This window comes from Pogona vitticeps, chromosome 6, assembly GCF_051106095.1.
Source record: "Pogona vitticeps strain Pit_001003342236 chromosome 6, PviZW2.1, whole genome shotgun sequence".
Taxonomy (NCBI): domain Eukaryota; kingdom Metazoa; phylum Chordata; class Lepidosauria; order Squamata; family Agamidae; genus Pogona; species Pogona vitticeps.
In genome coordinates, this window is record NC_135788.1 from 20,824,195 (window position 1) to 20,847,499 (window position 23,305).

The 23,305-nt window shown below is 39.1% G+C and overlaps 1 protein-coding gene across 1 annotated transcript in view; it reads right to left on the bottom strand.

Moving 5' to 3' along the window:
• MALRD1 (MAM and LDL receptor class A domain containing 1) overlaps positions 1-23,305 on the bottom strand; it is a 215,974-nt gene that overhangs the window by 110,359 nt on the left and 82,310 nt on the right. The window contains exon 20 of the mRNA XM_078378260.1: positions 18,098-18,261. Within this exon, the coding sequence (XP_078234386.1) occupies positions 18,098-18,261 (164 nt within the window). The remainder of the gene's footprint in view (positions 1-18,097; positions 18,262-23,305) is intronic.

Consider the following 23,305-nt stretch of genomic DNA (forward strand, 5'->3'; position numbering starts at 1 on the left):
AGAAGAGATATCTTTGTGAATCAATGCTGTCTTCACGAACAGGCTCTTCCCCCTTGCTGCCTCAATATCTGCAGTTTTGTGGAGTACCAGCAGTACAGATATAAAACAGCCTTCACTTGGAACTGCAAACTTCTGGAAGCAATTTGTCTGATAGTACCTTGCTTTGTTTCTGTATCTTTTGTTCTAGACTGCCTGGCCCTGCTTGGGTCTTTAGACTATGGTCTGGTCCCCTTGTTTGCCTGCTGTAGTGAGTTCTGCAGTAACTATTCTTCCCACCTCACCCTTTCCTTGGCTAAGATTGCTTTGCCTGGTATAGATTTTTGCTCAAAACCAGACGTTACTTAAGGAAGTGGCTATGGCTGTGACTGATATCTATAGGTTTTGCAAGCTACAACCTCTATATATTTCCCACAACTGATCTAACCCTATCCCAATATAAATGCAATTTCCAGAAAAGTTATGGGGTGGAATCAGCCCTGATAGCTGAGCTTCACTGCCAGAGTGACAGAAATAATTGGTTTGGTAGTGGTTATTCATTATCTCAAAAGCTTTTGATACCATTGATCATCAGGCCTTATTTTGCTCTGACTTGGTTCACTAGTCTTGTTGTGAACTGCCGCAAGGTAGCATCTTATCTTTTATCTATTTAATTTGGGGACAAACTGAGTTTTCAATAGTTATTTTTCATAAACCTGTCCACAATTTATTGGCCAATCTACTTGCTTACTTGCTTGGTTGCTCATTCATTCATTCATTCATTCATTCATTCATTCATTCATTCATTCATTCATTCATTCATTCATTCATGTTTTACACCACCTATCTGGCAAATAGCTACTCTGGGTGGTGTATAACAAGATTAAAATGTACAAGAAGACTAAAAATAATTTTAGGTGATTCAAATGGTCCCTCTGATGAGTTACACTAAGGATCACAAATGCTTCTTCCTGGCTTACTAATGGGGACTGCTATATCCTTGAACAAGACTTCCCTGCACATTAGACATGATCTGTTCTGCCTCAGCCTGTTTTGATTTTAATGCATTCTCTGCTCTCAAGGTCATTAGATATCTTGGAACCTTTCACCTTCTAATTCCTGTGGCTTGATGATTCTTGAGGATTCAACCAACTGCAGTAGAAAGTATTAACACAGTATATAGCACAGCAGAAATAAAACTAATCTTGCAGCTCTGAAATAAAGCAAGCAGCAAGTCCCACAAGGACTAGACTGAGGTAGGTATTATTTAACTTTGTTCTTAATTGATCTAGAGTCAAGGCAACAGTGAAGTCATCCAGAGAATATCAAATTATTCAAAATGGTGAAACTCCAGTTAAACTATAGAGAAGTCCAAAAAGGAAGTTTTCAAAGAAAGTTGAAAGGACAAAAAGCAAAGAGAAAGAAAGATTAAATTTACTGTACATATAACTGAGAAGCAATATCAGAGGTAATATGACTCTGTATTATCAGTTGCTGGGAATGAGAAGTGGGAGGGTGCTAATTTCCATGGGCGTCTGTGTGACCACAGTGCAGACTAAATTCAGCATGGTTTTTCCTGAAGTCTTATGCTAATATTTATACAAAGCTATTAAATTGTTCTATAGAACCAGTTTATGAGCTTCTGAACAAAAGTAAAGGAGCAAAATTAAGGACATTTTGTAAATACATATTGACAGCACACAGCCCAACCAATATGAATTCTGTCTCAGCCCAACCAATATGAATTCTGTCTTCAGAAATTCAATGTAGCACAGACTTCAACCAAACAAGACATCTGTCAGGTTATAAATCCTTGACAGCTACTGAAATCCATAGTAACTCCTTCCCATCAGGGAAGCAAAGCTGTAGAAGCTCCAATGGGTGGTGCTTCTACAGAGCTATGGCTTCAATACACAAAGCCAGCAGCCCCAATCAAGCTCTGCGAGAGATGGTTGTGGGAGTTGAGTATGTTTATCCCAGAGAAGTGGAGAGGTGATATGATAACCATAGGTTTAAAGGCCTGTCACATGGAAGATGAAGCAAGATTTTTTCAAATTATAAGGCTATAAGATTTATAAGACTGTGACTGTTCACAGCCACAACTACAGCTAGAAGAAAGGAGATTTTCATTAAGCATTAGGGAGAACTTCCTGGAAGTACGATGTCTGACTGCAGAACAGACCACATTGGAAGATGGAGGATTCTTCCTAGTTGCAGGGTTGTTGTTGTTTTTAGAGAGAGAGAGTTTGGAGAGCCATCTAGCAAGGATGTTTGAGCACAGATATTGATACTTGTAACAGCAAGCTATTGGAGCAGGTCATCCTTGGGTCCCTTGATATTCTAAAGCTCTAAGATTCCGTATGACATCTGAGACATCTTTCTAGAGGAAATCAGACATATGACCAGAAGGACCTAAAAATCTGAATTCTGAGTTTTATGAGTTCAGCAGCAAAGGCTGAATTGGTCATTGTGCTGTATTCCTTCCACCACCACCACCCACACCAATTTGTGTGTACAACTCTTACGATCAATAATCTGCTCATATGGTTAGTTAGTTATAGGTTGTAAAGTGGGGACCGACTTACAACAGCCCTAATAGGACTTTCAAGGTAAGTGAGATATTCAAGGAGCGGATTTACTATTTTCACACCCCCAGGGATGTTCCATGGCCAATTGGGAATTTGAACCTTGGTCTCCAAAGTCCTAGTCCATGACAATTTGGAGTGAAGAGAGGTCAATTAGCAAATGGGCATAGTGAATAACTCATTTTTAAGAACTGGCATCCCAGGATTTGGGGAATAAGATATCCACCACCAAGTCAGTAGATTGCTATGAGAACACAATATTACACTGGTGCTGTACCAATGTTCTCCCAACACGGCAAGTACATGAATATTGAACAGTTCCTGCAAACAATGGAACGTAGTTCCAGAAATAATAGTGAAAAACCAAGGGTTAAACTTTACCATATATGCTGCTTGCCATGCATTCAAACATTGTCTTTTTATCCCTTGAAATATAAAAGCAAAATTCTGCAGAGGATTCACCAGCTAGTTAAAGCTGGATGTCTAATTTAATTGAAAGGGGTCAAAAATACAATTAGAGATAATTTCTCAGTAGGTAACAAATGATGTTACTTATTCTTCATGTCAGCACTTAACATCTTTTTATACCAAGTGGGTCTTGACCCCTGGAAAGCAGCAGTATCTTAGCAGGCCACGGAGCAGGGAAGAGAACAGGCTGTCCTTCAAGCATGATTTCATTATTTTAGTAAGAATAAAAGCGTGGTGTTTAAGTGATCAACAGATAGGAGTTTTGTTTCAGCTCTGTATTCAGTTTGGGCATTTTTCTTTAGACCATGCTGAGTATATACCTGATACTGTACTATGAAAAGTGCACAGGAGTTGGTCATGCCTTCAGACATTGTGTCATTTGTGCAATTCTGAAGCAACTGCAAAGTGTAGCAAAGAGTCACTTTTACAGCCTTCCCTTAGGGCGTCCACCATCACAACAGGTCCTTTGTATTCCATGTGGCATTCATGGAGTCTTTAAAAAGACAGTCAGCAATTGAATTGAAGAAAGGGAAAATATGAAGTAATACAGCAGACCTGAGTTGCTAAACTGCCAAAAGAGAAGCCACGTAATAGTGGAAACCTCCCCATCCCACCTCAAGCCTAAGAGGAATGCACTAGGGAGGGCTCAGTCTGAGGTTACTGTGCTCTCGCTCTCTCTCTCTCTCTCCTTACAGCCACACTGTCAGCCATTTCACAAAGCTGCAGAGCAAAGACGTCCATCATTGGTAGGACAGCCCTGTTGCCTTCTGGAATATTCTTCCTTTTCTTTGTTCTCTCAGCTCAGTTTACTACACTTTGCTGAAATATTATTAAATGTGTGTGTGACTGTGAAAGGATAATTGGTGTGCAGCTTTTGAGTAAACAGATTGCACAATTACGATGTTGTTATTATTTCATACAGTTGCTACCAGTGGGGACAACTTGACTGCACAGACAATAACAAAAAGCCTGGGAAATAACAAAATTTTCACTTCAGGCTGGAAAGAGAATAAAGTGGATAAGCATCTTTAGAGAAAGTTTCCAGAGCCCATTAGGGGCGAAGTCTTCTCACAAGCTATTTATATAAACAATGTAAAACCAAAGAAAGCAAAACACTTATCAAGATATTAAAGTGAAATCTAAAATGCATGGGAGGCCTGGGAAGACGGAAAGGTTTTTGCTTGGTACCCAAATGAGGATAGAGTAAGTGCCAAATTAAACTCTTAGAGTGAGTGTGCATTAAATCAGAATAGTACATCTCAAAATAGCGCACTGTTTACTATCTGGCCATGACCATAGTGGATATCTGCTAGCAATTTATAATGATTTTGTTATTTCTTCTTACCTTGAAACATCAAAATTCATGTGACTTAAGAACTAGTCCCCAATATCACTTGCTTATCATCTAGTCATACAGATTTTTCATGTGGTATAGTCATCATATGTGATATCATCATTTCTCTATGTGGTAATGGTGACAACATTAATTTGGCTTCCTCAAAATCATGGTATTAACCTATACCATTATATATATATATAAAGAAAAAACCATGTTAGGCTCTCCCACTGTAAAGATGTTCTCAGGGAAGAATTACAAACCTTTCAGCTTAATCACAGCTTCCTTGTTCAATAGAAAGAGTCGTGATAAAGCCTGTTCAGCTGAATGCAAATACAAAATTTTCATGTTGAAAATTCCAAGAACTGCAGCTGATGGGCCATCAGACTCTTTCTGTTTCTGAGGTTGCAGACAGTGAGTTGAGATAGCTGTACACCAGTCTGAAAAAGTCTGATTAATGTTAAGCTGTGTTACTTGAAAATTTAGCATGTGTCTAACAAGGAAGGCCATTCTTAAAATGGAGCAATGACCTACTCTTTCTATTGCCTTTTAAGGCCAAGGTTGTGCTTCCAAGCTGAGAAGGGACCAAAGAAACAGAGGGAAGCTTTGAAAATGGCATAAATCAGGCCACACAAATCAGGCATGCACTGGCTTGGATGAGGCCTAGGGTTCAACAGCATGGCCACAGCCCGCAGACCATGCTGTGTTATAGTTCTGAACTACACCTCACAGAACTCTGCAGCCCTGTTGACTGCAGAATTCGGGGAGTTTTATTACAAGAAAGTAACTTTCTGAAGCTCTGAGTGACAGCCCCATCATTTTAGCAATGCAGCTCCTTTCCAGTGCCAGAAACAATGGTAGGCTCACTGGACTAGAGCAAGATAAATTCTTATTCTAGTTAATTAGGGCTGTTTCATTTAGGCAACTTGTTTTCTTCTATGCAACACCTTTCTATTAAAAAAAATACATGAAGGCATAGTGTTTTGTTTTTTTTTGGACCCAAAAAGTATGCAAGTGATTGTTTCCCCCTGCACCTTCTGGTTCACATATTGTTGGTGCCTTTGTCTCCAGAACGGTGCCTACTCTATCATAATTTATCTTTCCTAGCAGCCATGATGTACTGAACATTGCAGCAGCTTGTCTTTGACGAACAGCCTTTGTTTGCATTTCTCCCTTTTCCCCTAGCTTTCTAGTAAATTAATGTCAGTACCGGAGTTATGAATCTTTCATTTCAAACATTCCCCATTTCAAATGGAGAAAAAACAAGCTAGAGGAGCGTCTGCATCATGGATGGAGCTTGATGCAACGTGACATGTCAGAGGCAGAACTGGTAGGTGCCATGGACCAGGAAGCAAAACAAGCATGTTTTGTGGATTCAGGAAAAAGAGGAACTAGACCCAGAAAGTCTCGGTAGTCACAACTTGACCTGTATTAAGTATGGGAGAAAGGGGCTATGAGACAGCACAGTCTCCTTTTCTACAAGGACTAAGGAAGTTGCTTTGCCTTTTTCCTCCAATTTCTCTTCAAAACCTTTGACAGTTCACAGGCAAGTGGGGGCTCTTGGCCACTACACAATTCTGGCTCTCTAGCTCCAAGAGATCATGCCCCCCCCAAGAAACAGAAGATAGCCTCTTTGAATATCAACAGTGTTTTGGGGGGGGGGGAAGAGGCTGGAGCTAGGAACAAGAAACCTGATCAGCAAGGTTCCTTAAGACTTACATTAGTTCCATGTCCTGGATAGAGAGGAACACCTTAGTTTTGCTATTTTAAAGGTACCTTGTTCCACTATGAGCTGTCCATGGTCCTGCTTCTCTACCTAGACTATTCCAAAGTTTTACTGTTCCTCTCTTGTGGGACCTGAAGCTAATATACAACAGTAGATCAGGAAATACTATGATAGGGCACAGCCTGACAGGTCTGGAATAGTCATGGTTGAACTCAGTTTCTAATCTCCTTTCTTCTTCCAGCTGTTTACCTGAACTACTTCTCTTGCTCCTTCATATACTGAGATCTCGCATCAGTGCATACCATAGTTGGGAAAGAGATCATACTTTCAATATTCACTAACATTTGCTCTTTGGAACTGGCTCTCAAATTTTCAAGAATGCTTCAAAACATGATGGTAGGAAACTTGACCTTATCAGAATATCACTCATTTTAATTGTTTTGTATTCTAAAGAGAATGGTATTTCAATTTCTTGGATGTTATGAGGCCTAAATAAGACTTATAGCTATTGTGACCATATGGGCTTAGGGCAAATGTTCTCATGTGTAGAGCTTTAGGATGTGACTGGAATACCTCAGCTGCATTTCACTATTAATGTAGACATTATATGTCTCATAAACACACAAGACTGGAACTTTGTGTTCTCCCTTACCCCAATAACAATCCAGGAACTAGCTTCTTCTCTGACAGTTCTGAAGCAGAAATACCATGACAAATTGCAATTTATCAGTAATTTCGGCAACATAAAATGTTGCTGAGAAAGGTAATCTGTTTGACTGAGAAACTGCCAATTTTCTTTTGTGGCAAAACAGGTCTCTTTGCAACCTCAAAGTAATTAGATGCACCTCAGTCGTGCAACGGTAACAACCAAGAACAGCATTTGCTCTGCAAATATATTCAATGGGTTCTGCATTAAACTAGCAAATGAAGCATTTTATCTAAAATGCTGAAAAGAGAAGGATGCAGTACCTTTCCTGTCTAGTGGAATACAACAGAGTGAGACAATCCCAATTGTACATGTCAGCAAGTTAGCGCTTTCAGGAAAGCTAGACAGGGAATCCATTTTCTCAAAGAGCTGCTTGATATTATGGTTAGGAAGCTGAACTTATGAGTGAAAGCCCTGAGTTCTACTCCCAATAGATTGGGTTCTCATTTTATTGACCTCAGAAGGATGGAAGGTTGAGTTAACCTTGAGCCAATCTATAGGGATTGAACGCAGGTCGTTTGACATCAATATTGCAGTTTAACCTCTGTTCTACTGGGCAAAATTCTGTTGGCATAATATTGCACCCAGCATAACCTGGATTGGAACCTAGAAACAATTAATTAACCATAATTAAAAGCTTATTATTCCTCTCCAAAAATCATAACTGGAGCACCCAATTCCAGTGGCAATGATCTGGCATTCGGTGTGTGGTGGTTTTTTTTTTTAACTTTTAAAGGTTCTCTTCTCCCCCCCCCCCCCCAAGCCCTATTCTGAGGCTCCCAAGGGCTTTTTCATGGCAAAAAGACCTAGGGAGTCTTAGAAGCTAAAACAGAGGTATATGAAGCTTTTAACTAATGTAAATTAAATGTTTCTGGTGCCCCATGTCAGCTACACCACTACAAAGTTAAGCAAGAGGATTTTGCCCATTGTACACCTTTTACTTGCATCCTTTTATGGTAGAAGCTTATGTGCAAATCCATAATTTTAGGTAGGCATTTCCACAGATTGATTGATTGCATCTGGTGGTTCTCCTTTATTTCAGCATCACTGCATACCACCCATATATCTAAAACCATGTATTATCTGGAATGTGCAAGCATTTTGCTTAGTCCACATTTTGGAGTGAATTAGTTTGATCATAAATATCTTTCAGATCACAATGCTTCAATCTGAAATGCAATATGAAGTTCAAAATGTGCACTAAATGCATCTCTTCAGGGAAAATACCTATAAAATATGTATTTTGTGAGAAAATGTGCAGGAAATGTACATTTATTAAATATAGTATATAGAATGTATGTTGATTTTAATGCATATGGAAAGTCATACTTTTTCCTCAAGAATTTTTTTAAAAAAGGAAAACCATAATGTAGAAATGAGATAGAATGGACTTGGGAATCAACACCTACAAGACAGACTTGTAGAAACTGACAGACCCATTAATCATTTTCTATATATTAGTATTCCTCTTCTGTTGAAAAATTTGTCTTCCTTGACTCTTCGATAGGTGCCATACTAGATGTCAATGTTTCTGCATCAAAGTTTGACCAATACTGCCTTTTATGCGAGGAAGAAGAAAGAGGGAGGGAAGTTTATCCCCAGTGTTCCAAAGGCATAATAATAATAATAATAATAATAATAATAATAATAATAATAATAATAATAATAATAATAATAATAATAATAATAATAATAATAATAATAATAATAATAATAATAATAATAATAATAATAATCATCCATAGCAGAGAAATAGTATGCCATTCACCAAAACCTCTTGGGGTTTACATCATGGTCTGTAGAGCTAGCTATGTGTCCTGAAGTATAACTGATGGACATCCAAATGGAGCATTTGGCAGGTAGCAGCAGAGGATCTTTTCTCAGCTTCTTGATGCCTTTGCTTAGTTAAAGGACGTGAGATTCCAGGATTCTCATCATAAGGACTGATGATTGTTCAGAGGAATGATTATTGTCTGTATCTTTTTTTGCTTTCTAAGAAAAATAGAACAGGGAGGGAGAGGCTAGAGGTAGAGCCCATGTTTCCCTAAATGCTGTGTTCACTCCCCTTGACATCAATCTTAATTAGGTCAAAAACTGCAAGCATCATTGCTCAACACCAGGGGAGGAAAAGGTTGCTTTCCCTCAAGAATTATAAGAGGGTTTCACATTTTTACACATAAAAGTTTTTAGGCTGTTGCTAGGCATGGGATATTCGTATTTGTATTCCTGGGGATAGAAATATAAATATCGGTACCACGTGTGCCTGGGAAAACTGGACCCTCCCCCCCAAACTGGCAGGTCCACTCACCACATGACATGTGTAGCCAATATCATTCCCATCACATCAATTGAAGAAGTAGCCCAGCCTGCACTTCCCTGCCTCCCTACTCACCACTCCGGTAGGTAGGCAGAATGATGAGTCTCTCCGCTCAGCTACCGAGTGGCTGGCTATGTGGAGTGGCAGGAAATCACCGTCTGGGCTGCTTCCCAGATTGGCGCAATGAGAACGATGCTGGCCATGTGTGGCGACCGGTGAGAGGACCTACAGGTTTAAGGGGAGGAGGGTCCAGTTTTCCCAGGTACATATGGTACTGATATTCGTATTCAAATTCACAGGATACAAATACGAATATCCCACATCTAACTGCTGCTTAGAAACTGCAGGGTGCAGGTGGAGGAAACCAGCACATTTTCTAGACCATCTAAAATATCTGAAGCCTATGGTGTTCTAGGAAGAAATCTTACTATCTCTCTCCACACAAGACTATCCAAGCAAAGGGAGAGGCCCTGATGGTCACACCACTGCCTCCTCAATTGGTTGAGCCATATGTCTTGTCCAGTGCCCCTAGCTTTGGAGTTTTGAAAGGCACTAAAATAAGGCAAAATGTGTTATGGTGGCGAAGCCTTCTTTGTGAGGTTCTCGTGTACCAACTGACAGTGTGACCAGAAATACATTTGTTCTGGGTTAACCTGAACCTCTCTGTCCTGCACTCTGGCATGTAGATAGCTAAAGTTACCAAAGAAACTCTCAGACAAACTCAGCACAGAGTTCTTATTCCTGTCCTCTGAAGATGCCAGCCACAGAGACTGGTGAAACGTTAGGAAGAACAACCTTCAGAACACGGCCAAAGAGCCCGGAAAACCCACAACAACCATTACCATGTTTAACTGTCCTGGAAAGGTGCATCTCTAGTGTCAAATCACACAGCCTTCTCTTGTACTTCTCTGCCATTATCACCACCCTCTTACCACCCCTTTCACTGGCATTCAAATTCATTCCTTTTTTTAAATGTTTAGTAAGATAGCACTGAATTGACAAGACAAAGCAAGCATTTGAATTATATATGTTTAAAAATACAATCTACAAATTGCTCTGTAGTTGTGCACCAATGCAAGCAGAAGGCAAGCAAGCTTCATTCTGTGCATCATCAGTGATATCATCTGGACATGCTAAAAATGGCCCTAAATAACCAAGAAGGCAATCATACAAGTCAAAAGAAAGATAATATAATGTGAATTTTTAAATGCTACACAAAAATAACAAGAATTTGCACATTTATGAGCTTGTTTTTAAAAACCTTTCTGCAAATGTGCATATTTAATAGCCATCTTGCATAGATTATAAAAAATGTAAACAGTGGATGGAAGGTTTGTCTCTTTAAGATTAATCAGATTGCCTTTTTGTACTTGCTGTACGAGTGTGCACTTAGCTCCACAAAAGGAAAAGATGTTAGACTTTTGCACAAATAGTGCAAAATACAATGAGAAACAAATGCTTGGTGTCTCACTCTCAGGCTGGTGGTGAGATTTTCCACAATGGCATGAAAATTCTTGACAGTCTGCTTTGCCCTATGGAAACAGCCTGTGGTTCCAACCAAGGAATTACACAGCAGTGAGAATTCTTCACTGGATTATTGGACACTGTCTGCCGTCTATCGAGTACTGTTTTGAGATAATAACTATTTCCATATCTATAACATAACTTTTGCCAAAGCACAAAGAGAAATCTTTTAAGTATAACAAATAGTAGAGTATACTGATTCACACAGCCTTCCCTGTTCAGTGATCAATGAAATGAGTTTTCTACTACACAGATGGTTTTTGGTTATATGGTGAAACCCTATGTAAGAGTGTCATTTCTCTCTCATTCACCAACATTAAAACCAATTTAAACTGCAGAAGATGAAGAAACTCATTTTTTCCAGATCAGGTGAAAGATTCAAAGAATAGTTCCGATGAAAACCCAATAAAATTTAAAAACAAGTCATGTTTTAATTGATAATTGGCAGGGCAGGTTCATGATCATTTGGTTCAACAGAACATGTGATCTTTCTGCTAGCAAAGTGGCACAGTAAATGAACAAAATAGATGCTTAAACAAATGAATAAGACAATTGGAATTAATTCTCTTTTGCTCCCAGAGACAATCAATTCCAGCAAGATATAGACTGCACTTCCTCCCATCTGTTCATCTACACAATTTCCCAAATATTTCCCAGGCAACTTATATACCTATCTAAGTATCTGAATTTTCTTGGAAAAACAGAAAACCTGTCTTGAGACGCAATGTTAGAACTTACTGCCGTTGAGATATGCCTGCAGACATTCTCTGCTGTCATTGAGACAGATGATCAAATCACACTCAGTAACTTGGGGGGGAAAATCACATGCTAAAAGATAAAAGAAATACCATAGAGTCTGAAATGAGAAGCAACACCAACCTACAGTTGAGGAGTGGAATCTCCTCCTGCATTGACCATGCTAATAGGAATCTGTCTTCAATACCAGTGTCTCTAAAATAGATCTAGCAAGAATAGTGGGCAACCAACACAAGTGTACCTCCCACCTTGATGGTAAATTTCCAGGTCAAACAGAAACTTTTCACAATGAAGCACTTTACTACAAAACCCTCCATGTTACTGCCAATGATTTTGCTTTTCTCATTTGTTGGAAACTGGCCGCTGCAATGGACTGGTGTTTCTAATTAAAGAAACCTTCATTGGCTTACATTTAGGTTTTCATTAAATAATGTAGTTCCTCTAGGTATAAGGAGGACTGTACAGAGATTACTAATGGCAGAAATGCAGATTATGAATGTTACCTTGTTTGACCTTTCCATATAATCAATTAGAAAGTGACTCTTTCCTACTATCTTTGGTAACATAAATTACTTTGGACCATCACCAGAATTAAACACAGAATCTCCTCCTTCTATAAAAGCCATCATATTTATGCTAGGGATGAGAAATTAAAATCAATCTTGTTAGCAAAGAACTCAATTCTTTCTGTTTGTGTACCTTCCAATTTCAGAGAGACAGTTTAAAAAAGTATTGGATGGAATCCTTATCGTTATTTGAGATCCACCTGAGGACTTTTACATAGACAGGAAGATTTATGACTGTCTCTGCATCAGCCTCCTTGAACAGCATAGCATATCACACATGATATTTGAAGTATTATTCCAATTTGAAAGCAGTTGCCACTAAGTTTCTGAAGAACCAGAAGTCCACATTTCCCTTAGGCATGCATGTGGAGCTAGCTGTGGAACTAAGTGAACAATTCTGATGATCTTTCTGCTTGACGTTCTAAGAGTGCTAAGTTACCCCTTGCTATGCAATGGAACACATCAAGGGCTCTGCCGAAATGCATGAAATCCACATCTCCAAAGCCCAACATCTTTATAAATGGGACCATCATATTTTATAACCAATTAATTAAGGAGAATTTGCTCATTTTCAACAGGGGAATGAAATATTCAGAAGTGCATATAAGAAGGATAAAAAAAGAAAAGTGGGAAGAAAGAACAGAGTTTGGAAAGGGTAACTTCTGGACAAATCCCAAAATATTGGATCTCCAAAAGAGTAACTCCGCCAAGCTCTAAGAAAGAAAGAATATAGGGTGAGTGCCCGCACTGTGGGAAAATTTAAAATGGCAATTGGCTTTCTAGAACCAACTGTTGTGGCCAAATATGCTTGTAGCTTGGGGAACAGGCATGTCAATAGGCCAGGAGAGGTCTTAGTATAGATGGAATAAAACAGGCCATGAGATTGAATTAAGACCCTGTTAGCTGTCATTTGATTCTAACCCTTCCTGCAATAGTCCAGTTGGGTGCATGAGCTGAACAGACAAAAATACGTGCAGCCCTCATGAGTCTCATTAGCAGGAAGATATTGTGAAGATTCATCCATGTAGTAGGCCTCTATGCTGGCAGTTTTATCCTTATAGAAAGAGGACAGATATCAATTTACGGTTAACTCTGGCTGCTAACCTTCACCTTTCTGAAAAATCTAATGATAGAAAAGCCTCCCCAAAATGCATCATATACTCCCATCTGACCATTATGAAGATATGACCCTGTAGCCATTTCCTGCTTCAAGAAATTGAATGCTATGGGAAGCCATTGGGCATAGTTCAAGTAATTTGAAACTATTCTTCATAGCTGAAATGGCTTAAAAAAGGAAACAGTAATATGCAGTCTTTTCCCAGTTCCAAATCCAGAGTTAATTGATTCAAATCAGGAACAAATATCTTTCTTTCTAAAGAGTTTGCAGGAAAGGGAATACTAGACTCAGAATTTTAAATCTGGCAGCCTTTTTCGGAGAAAATTCACCAGTTATCCAAATTATTTCAAAAATTTAGATTGCAGTTTCCCCCTTGAATATTCATTCCATCCTCGGAAACACATGCTTTGCACTTCTAAAAATACATAAGTCCTCCTATTTCTTACTGTTGTCACAAAACTCAATAACACATTAGGCACTCATGCAAAGCAATTTAATTCTGTGTGCACCGGAAAGGTTTATTATTTAAGTCCACTAAAGTTTTGAATGAATGTATTTTTAGCTGCATAGGTTAAGAAAATCAAGAGATTATTTATAGTAATTTACCTGCAACGATACTAGTATAATTTCCCTTTTCTCATTCTCAGGAAATGCAATGTAACCTATGATAAAATGTTCTTCTGAGACTTTATAGATCTCATTAATTTCCCAATGGATTATCTATTATAACTACTTTCCCATCATTGCTCATTTGTTTCTCTTATTACTGATTTCTATGTACCTGTTCCTTCCATTATTATTTTGGATTAATTATACTAACATCACCTAAAAGGAGTCAAATCTGTTAAACAGAAATTTTCCTCTGGGATCAATACTACCTCCGAACCACTGAGTTGCTGAATATGCACACAGTTCCCCCCCCCTCCTCCTTCATTTGGTCTGATTTGTAAAATGTTATTTGATGGGATTCATAAACAGAATTGACTAGGTATGGCTAAGCTAATTACCCATGTTCCTAGTAACACATTGCAAACAAACAAAAAATGTCATTGAGATTTGCTGGCTCCGAAATGCATGTCTTGGAAGTTTGCCATACTGCTGACAAATACAAGATGAGCACTATGCCCCATGAATTAATCTTCAGATGACGGTTTAATCCAAGACAGTGGTTCCCAACCTTAGGTAATCCAGTTTTTCTTGGACTGCAATTCCCCAAAGCCTTCATCACCATCTGTGCCAGCCAGTGTTTCTGGGAGTTGCAGTCCAAGGTTACTTGGGTTACCCAAGGCTGATCCAAGTTACTGATGCAAGCTATACAAGACTTCTACTCCCCTGGGGAAATTACATCCCCTCAGGCTACTTCATTGGTAGACTGGGTTCATGAACTGGTTTGGAGTGGCCCGGAAATAAGTCAAGCTGTTTTGCTAGAAACTGGAATTTGGAATCAAGCCACCTTGATTCAAATCAAGTTGACCATTTATCCCTACTGCATACTGAAGTTAGCTCAGGTCATAATAAAAAATGCTAGCTCAACGTTACCTATAATAATTTCACCATCATGCAATTATATGGGACTAAGCAGCTGCCAATTCAATCCCACCAGATAAAAGCACTCTATGTTCTGCAACTTTACTTCTTATGGATAAGCATGTGTTTCTACAAACTGCATCTCCAAGCACATCATATAGCACTGGACAATAACTGCCAAATAAAGTTCACAACAAACTAACGTTCTTCTCCACACTGTTGTTTATGTTGAGCACCAAGAACAGTAAATGGGTAGAAAGAGGTTGGAGGCAGAGTGTGTGTAGGGCTGGACGAGTGGGAGATATGGGATCAAGTATCACCTGAGCCACAACGAACAAAGGCAAGAACCTTCGGTGTTTCTAAATGCATTATGAGGCTGTTGAATTTGATGACCAAGCTGTGCTTGAATGATGCTCAGCAATATCACTGATGGCCCTAGTTTGTGCCAAGATGCTATTAATGGCTGAGACACAAAGTGCTGCTTATGTTCACACACATGAATGGACCATCATCATGGTTGACAAGGATGGTGGTCAAAGAGCTTGGTTTTGAAATATAACCTGAACAATGCAATGCCAGACATTTTTCCCTGTTGTACAATTTGTTCACTATTTGTAAATAGTACTTTGCTGAAGCTTTCAGGGATATTACAGAGAATGCTCTGTTGCTAACATCTGAATCTGGACCAATGAACCAGTCTGTTTACTTATGGCTGCATCTTGCTTTCCTCCATTCCTTACAATAGTTCAGAAAAGCAATAGCTGATGACGCCTGATAAAAAAAGCTACAACATTTGGTTGACAGTTTGAGGGTCCTTCAACACTGTTGGGATTGTTCTAAGATTCTTCTCCCTTCCAGATCTGCCACCTGAGGTGCTTGCCTCACTCTGTCTAATGGTTTATTCTAATAAAGTAACTAGGGGTGTCTAAGCAGTCATGTAAATAAGCCAACAAAAATTACTAGCCCTCAGAATACGTCCTTAACCAGCTGAAAGGCAAATTGCCTCTCTTTTCACACTGCCTGCAGAGAAAAACAAATACAATATAAAGCCATCTTAGAAATGGAGGCTATTAGTCTCTTAGCAATATGGTAAATAAAATAGAATAAACAAATACAGATAAAGTCCTATAGTAGGGTAAATAACAAGCAGATTTCTAGATGAGAAATAGTGGCCAGAATCTTATTAGAATTTTACATTAGAGTTAGTGAAATCACATAAGTAGCAGTGACTAATTAACAATGTGCCATGTATGGTGGCAACCCATCATGCTACCAGTCTTGGGAATGGCCCCTTGGTGGGTGAAATCTGCCACAGTAACTTACACAATTTTACTTGCTGTAGAGTAAAATCCCTCTAATGGGCCTTCATTTCTCTGTGGCCAGCAGGGACCTCAGGTGGCTTAGCAGAGAAGCAATGACACAAGTTTTTCTTAGCACATGTAGGGGGAGCTTATGATATGGACATCATCCCTTTCCCTCCATGTTTATCCATGCCACATTTTATACATTTGCATAGATAAACAGGGAAAGTCTATTTTGCATCTTAAAGAATGTACACACACACACACACACACACAGAGAGAGAGAGAGAGAGAGAGAGAGAGAGAATGAGAATAAAAAGGAACACAGTCCATCCTAATGATCTCTTTCCTAATATGAGATGCAATATCACAGGTGAATAACATAATACTGAAAATGTGATGAGGGACATATGGAAGATGCAGCTGTGGGGAATACAGGCAAGCCCTGCTTCCACATTCCCCCATCTTGATGTTACTCCCTGTGTTCAGCACAAACGTCTGCCAGAGGGCTGTGCGATGTTTGGGTTGGGGGGTAGACCTGTAGGTGTCGTCTTTCACACCCCCACCCACCCCACCCCAAACAACACAATTCCTCCTTATCTGGGGCAGTGCCTTTCTAGGGCACTGGGCAACATTTAATCGATGGTGGTATAGTTATTCAGACGTTCTAATCTATATTTGCATTTTAACAAAAATTGAGTAGAATAATAGGCAAGGAGTTAACTATGTAATTTTTTTAAGGATTTTTAAAAAATCAAGTGACACCCTTCTAAATGCCATGTCAAGATTCCTGAGGGAATAATCCTTTTATCCTTGTGGGTTCGCAGGGGTAAAATGTCATTCTTGAAAAGACAAAAGTGGCAGAGCACTCAGCGGAAAAAATATATATTCAGAAGTGAAGTGACACAGATGTGGTTTCTTATATTCTCATTCCACTTATGTTTGCTGTGGAACATTTTCTCCTGACAGATATCAGCATTTCAAGAACCACACAGTTACATATTGCTTTCAACAACGGGGGACCAAATACAAAGCTAACGTTTTGCTAACATGAAAAATATTAATATATATGCTTTTTAAAATGTCTGACAGATGTTTGCCATTTGAAAGGAAAATGTTGCACAGAGAGAGCAATACAAGAAGGAGGCAGAGAGGGAGAGTTCTCTTAATGAATTGTTTTGATGCATCATACAATTTTGTCTTAACACACAGGCTGAGGCCCTGGCTTGAAACTCTTTGAAATGGCTTTCTCGTGTTTTGTGTCTCAATATGCTCATCTTCAGGCAAGGCAATTACATTTTGTAAACATTTAAACAAAGCATATCACCCCACAGTGTGGTTCATACTAACTTCTTATCTTGAACAGCACGAATATAGGAACACACACTTCATAGTTACTGGTATATATGCCTAAGCATGGCTGCCTATGTAGCACTGAAGCTGTCTTCCTAGAGTTCTCAGATTCAGTTTTGGGCTTCTGAATGGCTCTTAATTCTGTTTGTGCCTCATCCAATTCTATTTGTGCATTGAATTTGGATTGATTTCTAAACCCCCTGTTGACTAGAATTCAAAAAGCAAAAAAGGAACATTAAAGCAGTTTGTGCCCTGTTTGATTTCTGCTCCAGATATAAACTGGTTTGTAAATTTGCTTTTCTTCATCTCAGAATCCAGAATCTCCATTCCATGTTGATCAGGACCTCATACAAATCAGTTTAAATGAGGCCAATCTGGTTAGTAATTCAAGCTTCTGTTGAATGGGTGCACATCCATATTTCTTACACAAAACACAGAAAGGTGCCTTTGAAAAGGTCCAATTATTGGGGCATATAGTCCAGTATTGCCTATTCTGAGTGACAGCATCTCTGAAACAAATCATTATGATGTGCTCTTACAAGCAATGACGCCTTGCTCCATGGCTGTTGTGTGAGAAGAAAATCTTTTCAAACAACAGTGAATTGCCTTGTGTGGCGATCATACTTGTAAAGCTCTGCACTCAAAAGTGCTATCATGATTGAAATCTATCAAATTTAAGAAAGTGAGGGGTTAAAATGGGAGACAAAATTGTGTGGAGAACAACACAACAGGGTATCTCAAGCAACACCAGTTTGCTGACTTGACAAACAGCTACACAAAGCACTTTTTGCTGGAGAAGATGAACTATCAAGTGATGGAAAGAAGAGATGAAGTGAAACTTCTACCTTAATGAGAACTTGGATATGTCCTGTGGCTTTTGAAAACATATAGTACCAGAAATTCAGTGTACAAGCAGTACCAGATTCTGTCCACCTGGAACTCCTCAGATGTGCCTTTTCGCCTTTTATGCCTGTTGACTTGGCTCTCAGATACAGGAAATGTCCTACAAGGGGAGAAAAAAAAATACAGATCTGAATAGTTATAGATAACCATTAGCACAAGACAAAGAGAAATGCGATGCTTGTTCCAGCCAAAAACTATAGCTAGTTACATCTATCACAGCCTGCCTAAACTTGTCAGCCTCTACAACATTTTGTACTACAACTCCCTGCAGTCCCACCCAAGACGTCTAACAGACGGGGATGAGTTATCATGTAAAATATCTTGAAGTCACCAGGTTGGGGAAGACTGTACTTGACCATAGGATGCATACTTCATATAGCAATATCAGTAATCAAGTTCCATATCTATAAGACATATAGCCTAAAAGACACACATAAAAGGGGAAAGAGTTTTGAAAGAGGAGAAATGGGTCAAATCAAGAACTGATTCCTAATAAAGATTGTAGCTCTTCTATGCCTACACATAAGACTGAATAGAACTAGTTGTCTGTTTGTTTCATTTTTAGGTCACCTCTCTCCTGGTGAGGAACCCAAGGTGGCTCAGAATGATTAAAACAAGCTAGACTAAAACCACAGTAAATTACAAAGTTAAAAAACAATTAAACATTATTTTAAAAATTATCTAAACCCACACAGAAGAACCTGACAGATTTCACAGTGCTTTTTCAGTCCCCTGAATGGGCTTCCCATTTTGGTCACCTAATTACCTGGAGAATTACATGATGAATTTACATCCAGAAAATATCTTGTAATATATGTCCTGTGGGTGAAATCTTCACTCCATCTCTGAATTATTTGGTTCCTTTGTCATTTTGATCGGCCTGAATCTCAGAATAACAGAGGTCTTAGCACTCTGCAGTCCCTGTGTATTTTTCTTCCTTCTTCTTCTTCTGAGAGATCCTGTGCTACAGATCCCTGAGTTTTTAACTTACTCCTAGCATAATTCTTAATTTTAGATTAGATCTGATCTTGGTTTTGCCTTACAACCCTGCTGCTAGGCCATCCTTGATCTCAGCATGTTGCCTCCTGGACTTTTGCAAGATCTTGCTTTTCTGGATAATACCAATATCTGGTAGAGACCACAACTCGCTGAGGCTTAACCACTCCTTGACTCTAAGCTCTCCCACCTTCCCTGTTCAGTGACCGAGTCAGGACAAGAACAAGGCAAGATGAATATTGAGATATTCAGTGAAAGCAGTAACAGTTTTTCTCATGCCCTTTTTTCACTTAAAAAGCAGCACAACACTCATCTAACGCATTTCTTCCAAGTATCTCCAGATATCCGCATGAGGTTTTTATCTCAATTTGCCTGCGAAGCTTAATTTGCTCTTTTGGAACAGTGAGATGGAAAGGCACCTGAGGCACATCTAATATACTTTGACTCCATCCCTCTGTGAAGTAGACTGTAGAGGGAAGCAATATGTAAGCAGAATACATCCCACCCCGCCCCCAAGTAATCACAGCAGGACCTCCTCACGGATGGAATGGCTTCATGGTATGCATGAGCTCCACGGCCTTTCTCTTTATCTAAATGAAGAACTGGTAAGGGCCAATTAGGCCATTTTTCAGACAGTGAAATGGAGACATGGAGTAAGTTACTGAATCTGGGGAATCTCCAAAAATTTGGTACAGGCGTCAAAGAGTTTGAAATATTTCCTCATCCTTAACTCCACTGTAATCAGGGAAGGGATATTCACTGGAGAAGGATTTGCACAAAGCATGCAGAGTCAAAGCTGAGAAAATATTCACTTCTCCTGAATCAGATGCCTTAGGCTGTTGCCTCGCTTGACTGAAGTTAGTGCATGATTTTACTCTGATTAGAAGGAGGTAAAATATGGATGTGCTGAGATATTTTCTAAATTGAAATACAGTATTATTTTCACATATCTGTTTTAATTCTACAGTCCCTGACAATAGGGAAATTTAAAATCCCCCTTAGTGGATTCATCTACTTAAAGTGAACTTTTACAAAAAGTAGAGAACTCAATGGTTGTTTCAAATCTCCTTTCCTTCACATCAGCTTATTAGTGTGCCTGTACTAGCGTTAGGTCACCAGGTCTGTCCAAGAAACAAGGGCTATGTGCTGACCTTGGCTTGGTTTGAAAGGAAGGAAGTTGGATAAATTTAATTATGTAGGAGAACAAAGAACTGGCTGTATATCGCTCCAGTCCTTACAATATATGCCAGTTCTGTAAAGTGTTATGTTTTAGGGTGTTGTTGCTTCAAAATTGTGGCAAGTCTTTTCAGGGTAAGTGAGGTGCCTTAGGAGTGATATACAGTGGTGCCTCGCATAACGATGTTAATTGGTTCCATTAAAAACATCGTTATGTGAAAACATCGTTAAGCGAAACACCATTTCCCATAGAAATGCATTGAAAACCGGTTAATCCGTTCCAATAGGAGCCTATTCAACACATTTCAATGGTGAAAAAAAATCACCAAAAATTCAAAAAGACTCAGAACGAAGCCAAATTACTTTAACGAAGGTTTTATTAGGTGCACTAATGATTCCAAGCATTTTAAACATTTTTTAAACATTTTAGAATATTTTTAAAATAGCGAAAACAGGGCTGTCAAAAAAAATGTTAAACGAAACAGGGGACCTAAAACTGTCATCGTTAAGTGAAGCAAGGTCCCAAACATCGTTATGCGAAAATCCCCCATAGGAAACATCGTTAGGTGAGGTGGCAAAATTTCCAGCAAAGGCCATCGTTATGCGAATTCATTGTTGAGTGAGGCACTCATTAAGTGAGGCACCACTGTACTCTTATCTCTCTCACACACATCCCAGTGAGTTTCCACAAATGAACAAAGATTTGAACCCAGCTCTACTGAGTCCTGATACTCAGTGTGGTGTTGCAGATGGAGTGATGTACAAGGACTTACAGGACCCGGGTTCAATTCCCTACTCAGCCATGGGAACTCACTGGGGGCATAGAAGTGGTAAAACCAGTCGTTAAATATCCCACTTACTTTGAAAATCCTATTATGGTTACTATAAGTTTGTTTCCAAAACTTGATGGCACATAACAACTTTAGAGCTCTAGTTTGGCACTCCATCTACTACAGCACACTGGCTCCTATTATTGCAGAAGTACAGTGTTAAACACCTTTGCAAAGAAATGGCAGTGGTTGAAAAAAAATATAAAGCCACAATGTGCTATTCATGTAAAGCTTCTTTTAAACCCAAATCACCAGGGAAAATATATTTTATGTTTGGATTTTGTTTTTCTTTTGCCTCTATTTTTATAGGAATGACTTGACAAAGAAAAACAAAAGATTTGAAGGCAAACTCTAAGGCTTTAAACTTATACCCTGCCTGTTTGGTACAGGGAGGGTCATGGATTAGCAGCATGCTTCTGTGCACATCTAATCAGAATTAAATACCATTGAATTTAGCATGTCCCAATTCAATGCGCTGCAGAACAAAAGAAAGAAGATTTAGACAAGCAACATGGGGGAGGCCTGGATTTTATGAAATCATATCCATCCATGCTACTGGGTCAATTTTATGATGTTTTGATTGAATTATTCTTTCTCTCCAACTCTACACTAGACTTATGTTTCCATAATTAAAGGCTTGGCTCTTTAGGCAGGCCTTCCCTCCTGCCAATACTTGACTTTTACTTTCTGCTTGGCCTTTTGCTTACTTTTCCATCTTGATTAACATTAATATTGTCAATTTAAATTATTTTTTTAAAAGTTTTTATGTATGATTTTGATGTGAGCTGCCCTGAGTAAATGCAGTCTAGAAGGGCAGGATAAAAATTTAATAATAAATAAAATAATTAAAAAATAATTGAAATAAATGTACAACCTTCCCTTCTTCAGCCATGTCTCTATCTATGCTTCTTTCTTCTTTTGTTTCCTCTGTGATCTACTCTAGACTGCAGCATCCTAGGGCAGAACCTGTCCTCATAGGTACTGCAATAGTCCACGCATATTGATGGCACCATATAAACAAACAAATGTTTTTAAACTGATTAAAAAGCTCATTAATCAGGAGAGTTTCCTCCTTGTAGATTTGACTTTGCCGTTCATTTGTGGATTTTTCCTCCCTTCGGTTTTGTTTGTTTTACATTTGCAACAGTATTTTTGGGATATGGATGCTGCTATGCCATCTCTAAGGGAAACTGCTCATCATCATCAAGTGCTATAAGGAAAAGGTCAATTCTAATGCCGCAGACATACTTTACATTATCACTGCATGGAAATAATGGTGTTGAGGGCTTGAGGGTTTTCACAAATAGCACAGAATATTATTCACCAGTGTATCATTATATAAAAAAGAAACAGTTGCAGGAGCAGTGCTGTTTGCGGTGGCAGCTGAAATATTTATTACGAACAGTTTCCTTATAGAGCAAACTGAACTTTGTATTAATGTTCCCTTGCTTTGCCACAAGAAACTGCACAATCAAACACCAGACACGAAGAAAACAAGACTGGGCAACCCATTCAGCAATAGACACAGTGATGGGAAAATCTGCCCACATGTGATGCTTTAATCAGGTTTCAAACCAAGGAAGCAAGAAATACACCATAACTTTCAAAGCTGGAATTGCTGCAATTCTAATAAAAGGTTGCATTGCCCACATGCAATAATTTGGGGAAACTGCTTGTATTCTTTTAGCATGCACAGTCCTTTCTTTTCACTTCTAGGCTACCCTCCTAAATTGAAAGTCAAACTAGATAATAGAGATAGCACATTGTCACAAGCAGAATTGCCCTCCTACCCAGAATAACCACATGAGACCAAGTTTCTGGGTAAATCATGGGCCACACTTTATTGGAATCCATTCCATTTCCATAAACATGGAACATGCTCCAGCCTCAGTCATCCCCTTCTTCCTTACCATGGGATAACTATCGGCCTTCATTTTCCCAGACCCTCTTTCCTTGTCTCTGTGCCAACTGTGGGTCCGGGTGCGTCCCCAGTGCATCCTACCTTCCCAGCACTGAGATCGCCTGATCGGCAGCTGAGACGCACTGCCATTTTCTGTCATTAACATATAATCCAAGTTCCAATACCGTTCGCACTACCCACCCCTGCGTGACCGAATTTTACCGCCCTTACTAAAACCAATC